This window comes from Leptopilina boulardi, unplaced genomic scaffold (assembly GCF_019393585.1).
Source record: "Leptopilina boulardi isolate dan_hultmark-lab unplaced genomic scaffold, ZJU_Lbou_2.1 LbouV2_327, whole genome shotgun sequence".
NCBI lineage: Eukaryota > Metazoa > Arthropoda > Insecta > Hymenoptera > Figitidae > Leptopilina > Leptopilina boulardi.
In genome coordinates, this window is record NW_026137893.1 from 678,840 (window position 1) to 698,643 (window position 19,804).

At 28.7% G+C, this 19,804-nt stretch overlaps 1 protein-coding gene across 3 annotated transcripts in view; it reads left to right on the forward strand.

The window, feature by feature from the left end:
- LOC127284982 (uncharacterized) overlaps positions 1–19,804 on the forward strand; it is an 83,269-nt gene that overhangs the window by 37,919 nt on the left and 25,546 nt on the right. For 2 of the 3 annotated variants that reach the window (XM_051310726.1, XM_051310727.1), the window contains exons 6-11: positions 10,493–10,640; positions 12,397–12,576; positions 13,607–13,975; positions 17,811–18,002; positions 18,148–18,209; positions 18,289–18,477. In XM_051310726.1, the coding sequence (XP_051166683.1) occupies positions 10,493–10,640; positions 12,397–12,576; positions 13,607–13,975; positions 17,811–18,002; positions 18,148–18,209; positions 18,289–18,477 (1,140 nt within the window). Of the gene's footprint in view, positions 1–7,362; positions 7,383–10,492; positions 10,641–12,396; positions 12,577–13,606; positions 13,976–17,810; positions 18,003–18,147; positions 18,210–18,288; positions 18,478–19,804 lie in introns of those variants that run through there. The other variant, XM_051310729.1, reaches the window with a different exon arrangement.

A 19,804-nucleotide genomic window follows, 5' to 3' on the forward strand; every position in this document is an offset into this window, starting at 1 on the left:
AGTTAAAAATCTATTGGTGTCGATACCTTTTTTTAAAGTTATGGGCAAAAAACTCTTTTCTTTAATATTTAAAAATTCAATAACTTTGAATAGAATATCAGATTTTTCATTTTTCAAAGTATTTACTTTTTTTATAATAAAAGTTGTAAATATAATAAAATTTTGTTATTAAACAATTTTTAATTATCTTATCTTTTCCTTTATGAATAAAATTGTTACATAAAAAGCATTATAAAAATTTCAATCAGCAATGCAGAATATTAAATAATTCAAAAGTTTTTTAGTCAGGAAAAATAAAAAATTAGTCAGGGAAAAATCAGGGAATTTTGAAAATAAAATTTTGCGGCCACCCTGAAAAAAAAAATTATCTCTTTAACTCTTATAGTATTCGAGATATTTAAGAAAATGTAGTGTAGATTATAAATATATATACACACGGAACGAAATTTTTAAAAAATGTGATTTTTGGATTCCTAAATCCTTATTTATAAGGGGGGTAGGGGGGGTTGAGTTTTTTATTTATTTGTTTAATAAATTAATTTAATTTTATAATTTTTTATTAGGTCGAAAAACATAAAGATACATCAAAAAATCAAGTTCTAAAAATTTCGGTATTACAATGGTTCCTCCATAAGGAAGCAATAGATTATACATTTTTTAAAATTAAATTAAAGTTAATTAAATAGAGGGATAATTGTTTTATTAAAGTAAACAAGTCATAGCAACCATTTATAATATTCGATTGACGTAATGCGGTGTTGCCAGACGTTTCAAAGTACCGAGCAAGTCAAATCATACAATAATGGTTTCTGTTTTGATTAGTTCAGTCAATCCCTATAACCTCCTTAAGTTACATTAAAAATTATACGGAAAAAAATGGAAAAACGAATAAAGTAACTTTTACTACTTTAAAAGTAAAAGCGGAACTGTCCGCAGTTTCTGGCAGTTTTTACTCTAGAAATAGTAAAATTTACTATTTCCGGAATAATTTTTACTATTTTAGGAGTAAATTTTACTATTTCTGGAATAAAAATTGACAGAAATACGCAGAAACTGCGTAAAGTTCAAATTTTACTTTTAAAAAAGTAAAAGTTACTTTATTCGTTTTTCCATTTTTCTCCGTGTGGATTCGGATAGAAACTGATTGGCTTGGAAATAAATTTCATCGTTCTTAAATCATAAGAAATTATTAGGTATACATTTTATTTATTATTTTTTAAGTAAATGAAACGTTGTTTTCTAAAATTCAATTACATAATTACAACTGATTGATTAATGATAACTTACATTAAGAGCATTTGAACCTTCGTGACGTCACAAATCATGGCGCATGACACGCAAACTTCTCAGGTATGTGAAAAGCACAATTTTGAATATTTTTTAAAAAAACCTTTTGGAAAATGTTCAGAATAACATAGACTCTGTCTGTTATGTGCGGAAAATTCAAAATTTTGCGTTTAAAACGTTTTTTAAACAATGTTAAGGTCACAAATCATGGCGCATGACACGCAAACTTCTCAGGTATGTGAAAAACACAATTTTGAATATTTTTTAAAAAAATCTTTTGGAAAATATTTAGAATAACACAGACTCTGTCTGTTATGTGCGAAAAATTCAAAATTTTGCGTTTAAAACGTTTTTTAAACAATGCCTACATATAAGCAATTCGTGTATTTTTCCTTACTTGTGACAACCAACTTAAACATTGTTTAAAAAACGTTTTATACGCAAAATTTTGAATTTTTCGCACATAACAGACATAGTCTATGTTTCTCTGAACATTTTCCAAAAGGTTTTTTTAAAAAATATTCAAAATTGTGTTTTTCACATACCTGAGAAGTTTGCGTGTCATGCGCCATGATTTGTGACCTTAACATTGTTTAAAAAACGTTTTAAACGCAAAATTTTGAATTTTCCGCACATAACAGACAGAGTCTATGTTATTCTGAACATTTTCCAAAAGGTTTTTTTATAAAATATTCAAAATTGTGCTTTTCACATACCTGAGAAGTTTGCGTGTCATGCGCCATGATTTGTGACGTCACGAAGGTTCAAATGTTCTTAATAAATTAATTGCAGTTATTTAAATTTTATGGAGATTAATGTATTTTTTGTTCAAAAAACAAAATATAATAATTTCTTTAAATTTTCTTAATTTTAGAATTAAATAAAGTAATTAACTTTTTTTAAAATTATTTAATAATTTTTAATAACTAACTAATCCTCTAATAATAATGGCTATTAACGAATTTTTTTTTTGTTTTTTTGAGAAAATTATGTGATGCGTTAAAAAAATTAATTATAACAACAAGAAGAAAGTTATGTGAAGAATAAAACATTTTAATAGAAAAATTTTTTAAGAAATATTTTTAAAATTTAAATCTGAGTGAAAAAAAATATTTTTTCAATTTTGAGACCTTGTTAAATTGTAAAATTGAGATAACTGTGTCAGGTGTAATAAATATAATGAAATTGTTGACGATCCAAAGTGTTGACAAGACTTGTCGATCTAAATTGCTTTTGAATTATTCAAATTCTAGAAATTATCATGAATCCAATTTTCTACAGTTCCACATATCTATATTATTCATGAATATTCTATTTGAAAAGAATTTCGAAAAAGCACTATTACTGGATTTATTCTGAATATTTTTATCTCATTTTATCTAATTATGCAAATAATCATTAGAACTTAATTAAGTAACGCATTTTTTCTAAATTAAAAATTGCGTATATTTTATTATATAATATACTTTTTTTTATATATATTTTATCATATTATATCTAAATGAATTTAGTTTAATCAAAATATACATATATTTATTTGAATATATAAATGTTTACTGAAAGAAATACGAGTTTTTTGTATTTGAAATTTTTTTTTTCGTTGCCAAAATGGAGAAAAGAAATTTTTTATGAAAGAAGAAAATATTTTAGAATGTTTTATGTTATTACAAATAATGAAAAAATGAAAGAAAGGAAAGCATTTAATGAGAGAAGTATACTAGAAATGAAGTAATCGCCTACTTGGGCCGATGACTCAAATTCAGAAAATAGTTCAAAAGAACACAAGAAGGAAGATGAAAGCAGAATCTCTCCGGCGCCAGTGAGCAAGAAATAGACTCATATACGTACGATATTCTAATTCTTCTCGCTGTCTTTCTTTTTTTCTATTTTTTGTTTTCAAAAATTTTAAACACAAGTATAAATGTATATATAAAGTCGAAACTCGATGATTAAACACTCGATAAATTGAAGTGTTCATCGGTTCTCTTCAAAAACTTTTGATAAATTGAAAAAAAAACCATTGTTTTAGATCCCTTAATAATTAAAAGTTTTTTTGACTACAACTTTTCCCCCTATAAATTGAATTCGTCTAGCCGAACTCTCTGTAATTTTAATTTTTCTCCATAGATGGAAATGAATACTTTTATTGCAAAATAAAATTTATATAATATAATAAAATTTATTGCATATAAAAGTTATTGCAAATATTGTACCATGTAAATACAGTACTTCAACAGAGGGTCGATTTTGTAACTTTCCCACATTTCAATTTCCACTTTTCACATCATACTTTCCACTTCCCAGTTTCAGTTTCCACGTCCCTTTTTTCACCTACCAAATCTCATATTTCACTTCCCAATTTCCCACTTTCTACCTCCCAATTTCCACTTCAAATCCCAATTTTCAATTTCCACTTCCAATTTCCTACTTTATATTTCCCACTCATCAACTTCTTCTGCCCATTTTTCACCTCCCACTTTACCACTTTTTACTTCTTATTTCCTACTTTATATTTCCTACTTATCGCAACTTCTTCTTCCCATTTTTTGAAATGAGTTCGGAAAAATTATATATGTATTAAATATACAAAATCATCATTGTTGGGGTCTAATATCAGATTTTTCACGGTGCGCCAGAAGGTGGTTTAAATAAAAATTAACTGGCACTTAAAAATTCTTTTTGATTATGATTCTTAGATGAATAACAAACATTACTCAATAGTTTTTAAAATCAGTTTACGTGCCCGATTTAAGTAAAATTGAGTTTTTATATAAAAACAGTGTTTTATGGGGAATCAGAATTTATTTAATCTAATAAATACTGTAATAAATGATAAAATAGTTACTTATTTTCAATTTTACATATAAATAATTATATTGCTGTAGTGTTTGTGTCCAATTTTAAAAAATTAAATTATAATGTTAAAAGAACGATTTTAAGAGTGACAAAATTCATTTAAGAGAGTCGAATGGTCTCTGAAATTTTTTAGCAAAAAGAGACCTTTAATTATTATCGCTCTATAAAAACGGCACTAAACGTGAAAATGATAAACATTGATTTTAAAATACTTTCTTCTCGAAAGACGGACACATTTTTACAAAAGCAGCTAGAGATTCTTATCTTATATAAATTTCCTAAATCCTAAAGATTATACGAATCCATACAAAAACACGATTGCAAAACGAAAAGTAATATAATGAGGGGTTCATTACCTCCTGCCGCCGTCAGATGGCAGCAGCATGCAGGGCGCACAAAGTCGCAGCTGTTATTACATTACTTTTCTACTTTTTGTTTTGCAACCATATTTTTCTATGGATTCGTACAGTCTTTTGGATTTAGGAAATTTATAAGATGAGGATTTTGGCTGATTTTGTTAAAAGTGTTCGTGTTTCGAGAAAAAAGTATTTTAAAATCAATACTATTTCACGTTCAGAGCGATAATTAAAGCCCTCTTCTTGCCAAAGAATTTCAGATACCGTTCGACTCTCGTAATGCATAAATATAAAAACGAAACAAGAAAATAACTTCATTGTTAATAAATTTATATGAACCCAAATCTAAAACATCTATTATCTACACGCATATAAGTATACATTAAATAAATTCTGGTTCCTCATAAAATACTATTTTTAAATATTTAAAACTCAATTTGTTTTAAATTGGGCACGTAAGCTGATTTTAAAACCTATTGAGAAAAGTTTTTTATTCATCTTAGAACCATAATCAAAAAGAATTTTTAAGTGTCAATTCATTTTTATTTAAACCTCCTTCTGGCGCACCGTGTTGTATATACAGATTTTTTAATAAAATTTTTGCCAGAAATAAATCGACGGAATCTTCAAATTTGATCAATCAGAAATTATCAAGAAAATTGTGATTGTTCAAATTTGAAGTTTCCGCCTAACTATTTCTGGCAAATTGATATTCGACCATTTTAAATTTTTTGAACATTAATATTCGAGAAAATAAATATTCTGCAAAATTAATATTCTAAAGAATAAGATTCTATCAAATCATAATTCTAAAATATTTGGTTTAGACCTTATTCATGCGTCCCATTTTTACATATTAAGTTCAGATTATTTTGGACTCATTTCGGATTAAGTTTTTCAATCGAATTAATTTCATATTGTTGCTGACTAATTGCGGATAGGTTTCATTGTCAATTACGAACTGATCTTTTCGTCTGGACTAATCCAGGAAACTTATTTGTGGATTTTTTACATACAAAATATCGGATTATATTTCAGACTCATGTCGGATTCAGATTTTCAGGAGTACTTAAACTATCCAAAACCCCTTCAAAATCAGTCTGTCTATTTTGTTGCAGACCAGATTTGCAATTTTAAGATTTTTGGCCTAACTAAATCCTTATTCGTTAGATACAAATTTACGATAATTTCGGACTTGATTAAGATTTTACTATCGAATTTTTTACATAAAGATATCAGATTATTCCGAACTCATTACGAATGCATTTTCTTTCAGTCTTTCTCCTATTTGTCAGTTCACTAGAAAATCACTTTTCAGATTACTGTTATTAAAAATTGAACATCGTTACCCCTATAGAATTTTATTTACTTTTATTTCTCTAATTCGCCCCTACAATATACTACTAGTTTTTGAGAAAAAGTTATCACGTACTTTCGGAGAAAATAAATAAAATCTGCCATTTTCAACGTTCAGGTTAGGAATCCTATGTTAAATATTACAACTTTGAAGTTAAATATCTCTATTTTTAACATCGCAAGCGATATTGAAATTTTTACCACGCATACAGGATATAAAAATGAGCATTTTCTCAAAGTTTTAGAAAAATCTATCACAAATCGATTTGCCGGAGAACTTCCTTAAATTGATACCTTTTGTTTTACAGTGTACGAATTTGAAGTAAGATTTCAAAAATTCAAAATAGCGGATCCAATATGGCGCACGAAAAATATTAAAAATCCAACGGATTTGCTTGAAACTTATTACTCGGGGGTTTTTGGGGTTACTGATTACGAATTTGAAGTCAAATTTTAAAAATTCAAAATGGTGGATCCAATATGGCGCACGAAAATTTTAAAAATAAATTTGAATTTCTTGAAACTTATTATTTTGAATTTGTGAAATCTGACTTTATTTTGGTAATCAGAGACCCCAAAAACCCCCTAGTAACATGTTTCAAGCGAATGCAATTGATTTTTTCATTTTTTTTCCGCCATTTTGAAATTTGACGTGTTAGAGAAAATCTAACAATAGATTCGAATTCAACGTAAAAAAATACGTTAAGAAACGTTCTTACTTTTCCGGGTCCAAAAGTTGACCAGAATATCATCAATTTTAGTCATGATTAATAAAAAAAAAATTATTTTATCGTTCTCTCTCTCTCTTTTTCTAATACTGTTTCTCTCTTGAGCTGTTGCTTCTTCTTCTTCGCATTCCCAATGAAATCTTGTTAAAGAGAGAGAGAGTGAGAAAGAGGATAGACAAAAGGGTGAAAAGAAAGTCATGACTCGTGGCGTTCCTAGGGACCATGGGTCCATAAGAGGGAGAGGGGAGAAAAGGGAAGCAAACGCCGAAATTAACTCCAAACTGTAAGCTCCTGGCACCTGCGTCCCCGCAAGCACACGCTTCTCTGGAGCAAGAACCGGCGCGGCAGTTTAACGTTGAAGCTTCTATCCTTCGTTTCCATTTTAACCTATTCGTCGTCTCATCAGAAAGATTTCCGGTTTTAAATGTAACGCGCATTCGGTTAACGACTCCATAAGATTAAACATTTTATCATTTCTAATAAAAAATTAAATTTCAAAAAACAATTAAAATTCATCAAAATTTAGTATTCATTTTATTTAAAATTTTTTTTTAATAGTGTGATATTGTTTTTTAAAAGAGGGTTTTTTTTACTCTAGTTATATTGTTAATACAAATCCAAAGTTTCATTGAATATAAAGAAGAATCATTATTGTAGAATAGTGTATAAAAATAAACTCCACGTGTTCTGTGCGATTTTAATCGTCTTTTGAGAAAATAAGTATGTGTGAAGAAATAGAAAACGTTTTCATTGCATGGATATTGATGATAAATGTTTGATTTCTCACCTAATGAATGGGGTAATTAACATATCATCTGTCATTTTGTGTAATTAACAAAATATTTTTTGATATTTTTATTTCAAAATGTTTTTTTTTGACTTTTCTATTATTTTTCTTCATTTGCATTTCCCTATGGCTTTTCATTTTTATTAATTAACTTTCATTTAATTAATTTTAATATAATATTTAAAACAAATTTTAAATAATTATGAACTGATTTTAGATTTTCTATTAATAATTACTTTTTTTTATCTTTAATTTAATTAATTTTAATTTATTTATTACTTTTTTTTATTAAGATTGTTTTTATATTTATATTACTGCACTAAAAAGAAAATTTATTTATTGATTCAAATCGATTACTTGACTATTATATCAATGAAATATTTATTTGTATTAAATAATTATTATTTGATTCAATTAAATGGTATTTGTTTCAAATACAGTAATTATTGGTACAAATGCAATTTATTTAATTCAAATAAAAATTTTTTAGTTCCAGTAAATATTTATTTGATAATTGTCAAGTAATCGATTACTTGAATCAAATAAATTTTTTTTCATTGTGATTATTATTACCATTTTTAATTATTGTTACCTACTAATTGATAATATTGATTATTTAATTAATGTTAATTAATATATTTATTATATAATACAAATTGTTTTATTTATAATTTTATTAATAATTAATTGTTCTATTATTAATAATAATAATTATAATAATAATGTTGATTTTATATTAATGTTAATTTTAATTAATATTTATTATTTAATGTAAAATTGAATTATTTAATAATTGCATTAATAAATCATTTATTTAATAATTATCAACGATTGCTCCAAAATCAACAAAAATTTAAAACGTTTTTTTTTCGTTGAAAGAAGAAGGGAGAATATTAATATTTTTTTAGAATTTAAAAAAATGAAAATAATTAAAAGCAAGTTTTTTTTTTGTCAAACTAGATTTTAATATTTTAAATTTATAGAAATAATATAAAGAAACTTTTTAATGTCAATATTCAATTATAATATAAAGCACACGATGCTATATCTAAAAAGCAAAGTTAAAATTTTTCAAATCGAAGTTAATTTGTCTGTTCACAAATAGCATAATTGTCTTTGGAAACTAGATACGTTTTAAATTTAGAATCTCTTCCATGAATGAAGAGTTGTTGAGTATTTTCTCCCAGGAAGTTAAATATACAATAAAATCGAAATAATGCCTTATAAATTGTTGGTAATAGTTGAATTTTTTTTTATTTTTATTGACACAATTTAATTTTTTATTATTATTTTAACAAGGAAGCAGAATATTAACAAAATTCGAAAAAAAATTATTTGATTTTAATGGAAATTTTTTTATTTTAATTTTTTTTCAAAACAAAAAAAAAGAAGCTAAAGGAATTTTTGTAATTATTCCTTGGGGTTAAGAGACATTTTAAGAATTTTATTAATAGTGCCTTTAGTGCATGAAATTGGAATCTCCACTGTCTTCATTTTCGTTTTGCACTTCCAGACTCTTCGTCTGGCGACACTGAGAAATACTTTTACTAATACTGTAACTTTATCGTGGCCAAAATTAATTTTTGCTATATTATATATATTTACTTTCAACAAAAGAAAATGGTTTTAATTCAAATTCTTTGTAATTTTTCTCTTTATAAAAAATGTAATATTATTTAATATGTATAAAGTTCTCAGTGTCATTTTTGAGTATTGAAACCAGTAAAAATTAAAAAATAAAATGTTAAATTAAACAAAATATAAATATTATTATTTTTACATTCAATGTTTGTACTTTTGTTATTTTAATTATTTTTAATTTTTCTTTAATGGCTTGAAAAAAATGTATTACATAATTTTTTTTTAATTTGTTATTTTGCACATAATAATTTTTTCAAACGTTGAAAATTTTTTATTTACAAAATAAAAAATTTAGATTCGGTATTAAAAGTACACAAAATGTTAAAAAAAAAATATGTTAGATTGAATAAAATGTTATTTTTACATTTAATTTTTTTACTTTTGTTATATTTTAGTTATTTTTCATTTGTTTTTTTAATTAAAATTTTTTTTTCGATTTTTTGAACATTGACAATTTTTGCTTTTCTTTATGTTAATTTTAATTTTTTTATTTTTATTATGTTAATTTTTACATACATTTTTTTCAATTTGTTACTATTATTGGCACTATAGAAAACTATTTCTTTTGTATATAGAACATTTTTTTAAACATTAAAATCTTTTTTATACACAGAATAGCAAATTTAAAAAAAAAATTATACACAAAATATTTTCATAAAATAAATAAATAAAAAACCATTTTTGTGTAATAACTATTAAATTGAAGAAAAATTTAAGTAAAAAATAACAAAGTTAAATAAACAAAAATTGTGAATGTTCAAAATAACAAAAGTAAAAACATCGAATGTAAAAATAACAATATTTATGTTTTATTGTTAGGGTAAGTGCATCAATTACGGCGCGTTCATAAAAAATATCTATTATTACTATTATATTTAATATAACTGTTGCAAAATGATTGAAAAAAATTATTTTAATCTTTTTTAATTTAATTATTTGAGATTAAATTTTTTCCCTCGTCGTAATTGACTTTCTATTTCAAGTTTTGACTCGAAACGCGCCGTAATTAGTGCATTTACCCTATGTAACATTTTTTTTTTTTAATTTTGTGTAATTTTGATAACGTTTCTCATTTTTACAGAATGTGATACTAATTTTATAAATTAAAAATTAATTTTTTATTTCTTTATTAATTATTGAAAATATTAATTTTTTAAAATTGTAAATTGACAATGGTCAATGTATATATACATTGCTTATTGCAGGTGCAAATAATAAAAACAGTCACGACGCTTTAAGTTAACGGTTCAATAGTGGTTACTTAATAACAGTCATCCCTGATTATTAAGTAGCTCGTCTTATATATTATCGAGAGGTGAATTATTATTAGTCAATTTAGTCAACTATGGAGAGTCACTCGTTCAAGTTGACGGACGAAGAAAAGAAAAAAATTTACATTATATAAATGGCTTTCTGCTTTATTGGGGGCAAATAATATTTTGGGTAATGAGCATCTTTTCAAAATTTGGCTATTCTTACAGAAAAGAGAAGAGTCACGTGCCTGATCTTAGAGTGCAATTGGACGTTTTCGATGACCAACGTGAGACTGATGAAGAATTATCCAATCAGGGACCACCAGGAATCGATCTCTCATCACACGTCGATGTTTTTTACGCAATCCTTGGACAGGTCAGTTGTCACTTACCTAGCACACATTTTTCTTTTTAACATGTATAACTCTAAAAAAGACACTTTTTTCAATTATTTTTTTTCTCTTTTTTTTCTTTTAATACCTACTAATTGAGACTAGCTTTCATGATTTAAAAAAATTTTTTTAGCAAACTATTTACGAGATAAGAATTTTAATAAAATTTTATTTTTTAATGCTCATAACTTCCTTAAGAATGCATCAATTAAATTTTTTTTTAATTGTGTGTTTTTACATGAACTTTTCAAAAAATTCTAGAAAAATAATTTACTATACATTTTTTAATTTAAACATTAAAATTTTATTTTTAAAACTATGTATACCTTTCAATTGCCTGCTCCAATCGTGGACAAAACGATTTTTTTTCAATATTTTCGAAATTTTTAAAACTTTTTTCTATTTTTTAAAATTATAAAAATGAATTAAATATATCTTAAAAAAAAAAAAATTAATTAGTCACATTCCACCCTCCTCTATTCTCGATGTAATTTTTAAAAACGGTTTCGAAATTAATTTTACAAAATTTCTACACGGAATACATGTTAGTAGGATCTATAAAAATATTTTACAATTGTTGGACAAAATGCAACAAAGCAAAATTTTGATATCAGAAATACTAAATTTAAAAAAAAATTATATAAAATTTAGTAAAGTTATAAATATAATCAAAAATTTTTAATTAACTGAATTAACATTTAAAAAAAAATGTTATTTAATAGTACTTGAATTTAACTGAATTTTTATCTAAAAAAGAATTCCAATTAAACTTAATTTCCATTTAACAGAATTCTCATTCAACAGAATTTTGACTAAATCGAATTTTTTAACGTCAGAATTTTTATTTCACCCAAACTTCATTTGCTAGAATTTTCATTTGCACAAATTGTTATTTGATAGGAATTTTGAAAACGTCGAATTTTCATTTGACCAAATTGTAAATCAGGGTTACATTTTAATTTCTGCTCTAACTTTTCGTAAAAATATGTCAAAATGGTGCAATTTTAATTTCTGCTCTAGTTTTTCGTAAAAATATAACAAAAATCTCGCAACTTTAATTTTAGTTTTAGTTTTTCGTAAAAATAGGGCAAAAATTAAAATGGCGCCGTTTTTACTCTATTTCGACGAAAAACTAGAGCAAAAATTAAAATGCCGACGTTTTTATTTTAATTTTTAGTAAAAATAGATCAAAGATGGTGCCATTTTAATTTCTGCCATAGTTTTACGGAAAAAGAATAGTATAAATAAAAATGGTGCCTTTTTGGCTCTATTTTTTGTTAAAGTAGAGCATAAATTAAAATTGTGCCGTTTTTGCTCTATTCTTCCGTAAAAATAAGGCTGAAATTAAGATGGCGCTGTTTTTGCTCTATTTTTACGAAAAACTATAGCAGAAATTAAAATGCCGACGTTTTTATTTTAATTTTCAGTAAAAAAAGGACAAAAATGGTGCCATTTTAATTTCTGTCAGAATTTAACGAAAAATATGGTTATCACGCAAAAGGATTTTCTTTTATTTTAAGAGCATTATTCTCTATTTAAAAATATTCCTCTTAAAATAAGAGGGAAATACTCCCCGATGAAGAGTAATGTTCTTGATTCAAGAGGAGTTTGGCAAGAGTAATTTTCCTCTTTTTTGGTGATATACTGCGTGATACTTAAATTGACTAGAAAATCATTTTTGTCCCTGATTTTTAGTGTTTTTTTTAATTTTTAGAATAAATTTTGAAATTTTTAATCCAGATCGCAGACACACCACAGGAAATACCATTTCTAAGTATTCTTCAACATTTATTGCGACTCGATCCTAAGGAAGCTGCAAGCGATCTTGCTTGGGATACCGCCGAAACGTTGGTCCATCGAGCAACACTTTTGGAGAATAGAGACGATGCTACTAAACTCCTGAGGTCACCTAGTCTTCAAGTAAGAACAATTTTTTAAATTATTATTTTATAAAAAATTAGTTTATTACATTTTTTATTTTTTGAAGTTTAAAAACGACAATGTCAAAATTTTTTTTTTAATGTTTTAAGCAATGTTCAGACATAAATTCGATTTTATTTATAAAGATTATATTTTATTATATTTAATATTTATTTTATGCTGTATTATATATATATATATATATATATCTAGCGTTCATGTCATAAAATTGAGCAACAATAATTAGTAATGGGCAATTATTTAAGTATCTTGACTTTAACTGAAACTAAGTGTACACATGATCAGTAAGATGCAATCAATTAACGAAAAGAAAAACAGAACACTCATTTACTTAATTTCGATCGTAAAATGTCGGAATCTTGCTTAAAGTTGCTGCAAAACCTTTCATTCCATACAAGACTGAAGCAATGAAAAAAAGAAATATATATATATATACAGTTGAGTCATTTTTACGTGTAAACCTTGAGCGCTTCCTTTGAAGGAAATTAAGGAAGAGCGCCATGAATTTCTTCAATTTGGTAAAAACTTCTTTTATATATAAATAAAATTGTGTTGCACTGATTTTTCTCCTAATGAGTATAGCAAAATTAAGTCTTATTTGCACTTTTATCTCCATCTGTATCTCCAATATAATGTATTATATATTTCAACTCAAAAAAAAAATTCATGTAATTTTTTTATCCATATCAGTAAAATCTGAACATTGCTTGAAAATTTCAATTTACAATAATTGAACATAAAGGAATCGAAAAATAAACAAATTTCATCTACTTTCTTGTAAAATACGAATTATAAATATGGATTGAAATTTTGTGTAGATGTAAAATTAAATAATTTCTACAAAACAGAATTTTTTAAAAATATTCAGAAACGATTTTGGGTGAAATATATTATAATGATGAAAAAATAATAAAGAGTAACCTATAAAGCTTTTCCCGGTCTGAGAGACCGCTACAACAATTTAAAAGTTAATTACTATACATTGTGATTTTTATTTTTTTTTTTGCAGACAAATTTGTGTTGCCATTGTCGAGTGGCTGATCAGACTTGCAATACAAATAGGAAGGCCTCGGTACCAACGAGTCCGCCACCTCCACCTCCTGCACCACCGGTACCAATTGCACCTCCACCGCCGCCAAGTCCTCCCATAAGTTTCGTGTTACCTCCCCCACCACCGCCGCCTCTCTTCATTCCAATAGCTCCTCCAGATGTCCCCATGGAGCCACCTCTTCCACCGCCCCTTCATGTTCCAACTGTTGCAAGGGCCCCAACTCCTGAACCACCCAGCAATAATGCGAAACTTCTGCCCCAACAGGAAATTCCCACCCCCAAGACGAAAATGAAGACCATCAATTGGAATAAAATACCCAATCACAAGGTTAGATTATTTACTTGACTTTGTCTTATTCTTTAACTTTTAACCTATCCTCCACCTTCTCTCATTTCGTAAACATTGTTTTAACTTCTTTTTTGTTGACATCTATTTCACTTTATTGGAAATCTTCTTCTCCTACCCTTTTTTTCTATACTCACTGTTACTTAAGAGACTATTACTTATTAACCCTCTTCCTGTCCTTCTTCTTCTTCTTTTTAAATGACTTGAGGCACAGCCAACTGTCAGAACAATAAACTTAAAAGACGAAAAAGTTCTAGAATACACTATATGCTACACTGTTGGTAATACAGGTTAGACAACAGCAAAGTAAATCCAGCTTATAGGAAACTGGAGATTGAATCAAATATATTGTTCGCTTGGAAACGGAAAAGTCGAGTACAAGGAAAATAAATTTTCCATACGTTGAATTCATTCATGAATCATAATAAATTCCCATGAGAAGAATACATGCGAGAATTGAATTCAAAGCGTATAGGGCATATATTGATATAATTGATCTCAATAACAATTTCTAACTTTCTATCAGAAAAATAAAACAATGGAAGATTAAGGTAAAACTACTGAAGTCGAGCTCCCTCTGGGTAAAACAGTGAGACACAAACTCAGATTGAGTGAGAAACATCAATTGTACTTGTAAGGCGGGAAAATGTCAACACCGGGTTTCAAACATCTTAAATATACTTACACCTTGAACAAGGGGTATACAGTTAAGATATTAAACTGTCGAAGACCACAACACTGCAAGGTGACACCGCAGATATACAAAAGATGTTTACATAGTTCCACAAAGCATTATAAACAGCAGAGGTCACAGAACGATAACAGTGAGTCACTTCAAACTCAGATAAAACCAGTAAAATTCATGAAAAGTCACACGGAACAGAATAAAATAATAAAATGGGTCCTCAGGGTGACACAAAAAATTTTTATATTTCACAAAAAGGTTACGATGGGCGAGGGTAGAAGTCACACTCGCTTATAGAACAAAATTCAGAAAAATCAGGATTAGAACAAACTTCGAAGAACACCTCGGAGAGCACGTGGTAGAACGAACGGTTTTAAAAAAAGGTTATAAAGTTGCTTTCAAAAGCAGAACAAATCATATGTATTCACAGCACAGAACTTGGCTAAAAATGAACTAAAACTTGTTTGAACAAATCAAAGGTAGAACAAAGTCTAATGCATGGAGTGCCGGAACATATTCCGTCCGGTCACTACCGCTGCCAAGTTAGAACTCCCTCTTCCTGTCCTAGTGACCGTTATCGACAAAAAAACGACAATTCGGTCGCCTGGTGGGGACTATGGGAAATACATTCTATAGCGCTGGGGTGCTATTCTCGAAATGAGTTCCGTGCACGAATCGAAGACTTTCGAATAACTTTGTCGAAAACTGTATTCTCGAACTGTTCACTAGGCGTTCATAGACGAAACGATTCGAGTGAAATACAACGAGTGGTCTAAACCACTCGAAGCAACAGTTTCGTGTTCGAATTTTGGTACTGCTCATGCGCAGTAGTATTATTTAATAATATTATGTACACATATTAAAAGGGATTTAAAGTTTCGAATTGTAATCAATTATAGAGTTTCATTCATAATAATAATAATAATAATAATAATAATAATAATAATAATAATAATAATAATAATAATAATAATAATAATGATGCAGTCAATAAATATTTCTTATATCATAAGTAATTACATTGGTTCAAAAAAATTACACTGGAAAGTCACTAGAAATAAACGACGGCAACACTGTACAACCTATTCGTCTACGAACGATCGTCGAACGAAGTTTCGAATGGTGCTCGAGAATACGGTTGTTGCTTCGTGCACGAAACTTACCCATCGAATTTGCTCGCATACGAACAATATTCGAATGATTTCGAGAATAGGACCCCTGGAGTGGAGATAACCCAGGAGAGGGATAAGGGACATTTATATCATTCATTCCATCTTATCACTTAAAATCCATCTCTTTTCCACCTTCTTTCTTCTCTTCCTTCTTTAACCTCTTAAATTACTCCAATTCTTCTCTACCTTAATTTACCTTTCTTCCTAAATTTGTATCTACTATTTTTTCGCTTTCGTAATTAACATCTCCATTTCCTTTACTTATCTATACTCTTCTTACCATCATAATTTCCCACTAAATCGTTTGTCCTTGTATATTACACCATATTTTGTCCAGCTTAATTTACTCTCATCCGCCTCTTCCTCCTTATATTTATATCTTCCACGTTTTTTGGTTAAATTATAGATTGCTGAAAATTAATTGCTCTACACACTGCTCTCTCTTTTCCTCTTTTCACATTACTATATTTATTTTGTAACGGAAAATATTATTTTAAAAATATTAAACAAAATTTTTCCTATAGTCGACTAAAATTAGAACATTGGGGAGAATTTTGTTAAGGGTTGATCCCCACAGTCAGATAACCCACATAAATTATTTTGGCCACGAAAAAGAGCGCCGTCTGCAGTTGGACCCCGAGAACTAATACTCCCACTTTGACAATTTCTCCTCCGTTCCTTCTTTCTTTTGGGGAAAGGAGGTGGAGAAGGAGGAAGAAATTGACAAAATGGGGGTATTAGTTCTTGGGATCCAACTACAGATGGCGCTTTTTTCATGGTCAAAATAATGTATGGGAGTGATCGTACGTTAGATGGAAAAATCATTCCTGGATCAACCATTGCATAGAGTGTCGATGATCGATAATTCTATATTTAATATTACAAAATTGTGTGCGTGTTGCGGAGGTACCTTATCGTTTAGATAGAGAATTTGACGACGTATAATTTAAGTAAATTTCCGATTATTAAAACCAATTGTCGACAAATCTTAGTTTTTAACCTATGATGAGTCCGAAATAATTCTTAGTTTGTTTATAAGAAATTCGATAACAGTCCGGTCTTAATCTGATAGAACATCTTAATCCGAAATGAGTCCGGAAAAATTCGGAATTTATATGTACAATATTTTTCTTCAAACTGCCACTGATGATTATGTACATAATATAAAGATCCACATAAAGATTTCAGATTATTATGGACTCATGTCGGATTTAGTTTTATCACAATACTTAATCCTAATTGTTCCGTACTGTTTGTAGATAGTTTATATATACGAATTCTGGATTATTCTTGACTCATTTTAGATTGTTTTTTGATCTAACTAAAATTAAATTGTTGCGGGCTAATTACGGATTTATTTCATGTCAATTTCGGACTAATTTCGGATTTATCTTTTCATCCGGACTGATTGCTGATTAATACGAATCTTTTTCGTACAATTTATTAACAAAGCCGGACTGATTTGAATGTATTTAATCTGAAATCTGTCCGAAATTTTAACCATGGGGGTTTCAATATTGTCTATAACGTCAAAGTTTTGAGGAAAGTGGGGGTAAAGAGAAAAATATTAGTAAAAACCTGTTTCTTGTGGTCTTTAGACACATTTTTCTCAAAATTCTCTATTTTTTGGTTTTGCGTATATGGGTGATAAATTATACGATTAAAGTTTTAATTTAAGACTTTATGGAAATCTTTAACACGTTAGGTTAAAAGGAAAAAAACGTCCTGAAAATCTCCAAAAACATGTTTTTGTGGTCTACCCCCACTTTTTTCAAAACCCTGACGTGCGTATTAGACGATTTTGGGTATGGAATCGTGTTCAGCGGAAAAAAATACATTGAAAACAACTCGGATATTGAAAATAATAAAATCTATGCAGGCCTGTATCATTCAGCTAATTAGGTTCGATTCTTTTGTTTTCCTATTATAATTCTTAATTAAACCAACACATTTTAAATAGGTCATTGGAAAACGCAATATTTGGTCTTTGGTGGCAAACGAGCATCAAAATTCTCCAATGGCCGATCTTGATTGGGCGGAAATGGAGGGACTTTTTTGTCAACAAGTTCCACCAATTTTGCCACCCACTACCTGCTCTTCAAATTTTGGTCCGGGAATCGATGCTGAAAGACGTCGTCGTGAACCGACCGAGGTCAGTTGAATTAAATATTTTTATTTACATAATTTGCATTAAAAACTTTTTTTTTAATATTTTAAAAAATTACATTTTTATTTAAAAATTTTCTTTACATATATATATTTATTTTTGATTTAAATTTCATTTCCTTTCACTATAGATTGCACTTCTTGATGGAAAAAGAAGCTTAAACGTGAATATTTTCCTTAAGCAATTTAGAAGGTAAGATTCATATTTATTTGTATGTCAAAAAAAAAATATTTTCTCTGAAAATTATTAATGTTTTTTTTTATTCGTCAAGTTCCAATGAAGATATAATTCAATTAATAAAAGATGGTGGTCATGATGATATTGGGGCAGAAAAACTTCGTGGATTATTGAAAATATTGCCGGAAGTCGATGAGCTCGAAATGCTTAAAAGTTTTGACGGCGATAAGTCGAAACTTGGCAATGCTGAGAAATTTTTCCTGCAACTCATTCAGGTGCCAAAGTAAGTGAATCTTATTAATTAATTATTACTTGATTTGAATTTCCTATTTTGAGAACTCAGAAATTCTAACGAGTCTTCAATGTATGTGTTATGCTTAATGGCCAAAAACACTCACTGAGAAAAAAAGGGGCCACATTGCTTTCTTATTGGAGCCTCCATCGATTTTGATAAGGAGATCTTCAAGCCACTCTCGTATGGCCGACGTCCGGGTTGACTTCATTGCGAGCTTACCCAAAACATCAGCATACGATAATCCTCGAGCGACTCAAAATGTTGTCTTGATGTCCTTACCTGGAGGTACTTCCTCCTCCTTATTTTTGATTACTACAAAGGATCTCTTGCCGTTTCCTACCCTCTGGGACTGCGCGCCTTAGCGCAGAACAGTATGCGATCCTATCTCGAAACTCTGTTTCTGCGATTTTCATCTATGAAGCCAAGACCGCATAAGACGATCATCAACATTATCCCCTTCTTTATTGGCTGTGTAAACATCGGTAGGCGAATAATCCCAACGTTTTCTACTGTTTGTCTTAATACGCGACTAATAAGAAGGAAGGAGCGGCCAGGTTCAAGGCTTAGATAGAATCCTTAAACTGGCACTCGTACCTGAGTCTAATGGTACCACGGTGATCAGGTGCCCGGGAAGCTTTCCTTGCTTGAGCGAAGAAAGAGTTCTGCCTGGTCATTTGGTGTTGGACTCGTGGGGGCTTTGGTTAAAAACTCACATAGCTAAGAGCAAGACGATTAAGAAGAAACTGATCCAAAAGTGATTAGTCTTCTTTGAAACTGTCGATGTGTGATTTGCGGTATAAAAACTCGGGCAAGAACCAGCATAGTTCCTAAGGACAGAAAAATCCCGCCCTAAGTCAAGGGTCTGTAGTGTTCCATCTAATCTTACGGAAAACGATCGCTTTAAATTAAAGTGAGAGTCAGTGCTGTAGTACAAAGACTGTTGAACGAATGTTTGAACGACGATACACAGTGAGAGTAAAGAATCAATTTGCGAATTACTGGAAAAGAGATAAGTTGAACGAGGACTACAGTCCATAGGAGTCATACCGTTGGTAAGCTAATAGGCAAGGTACAACGGACCCCATCTAACTTCTTTTTAGAAGGTGTTTCAAATAGATTACTCAATTCCCGCTGTCCCCTTGTTTATGCTTCTTCTTTGCCTTGTTGATTATGGCTAGAAGGGTTATTAACCCGGACTGAATCATTCAGTTAACGTTCCCCTGTACGTCGCAATACCTCAGCATCTTCTGGACCTTATTTTCGATTCTTTGTAGCATCTCTGCCTCAACTTCTCGAATTGTTCGTCGATGTCCTC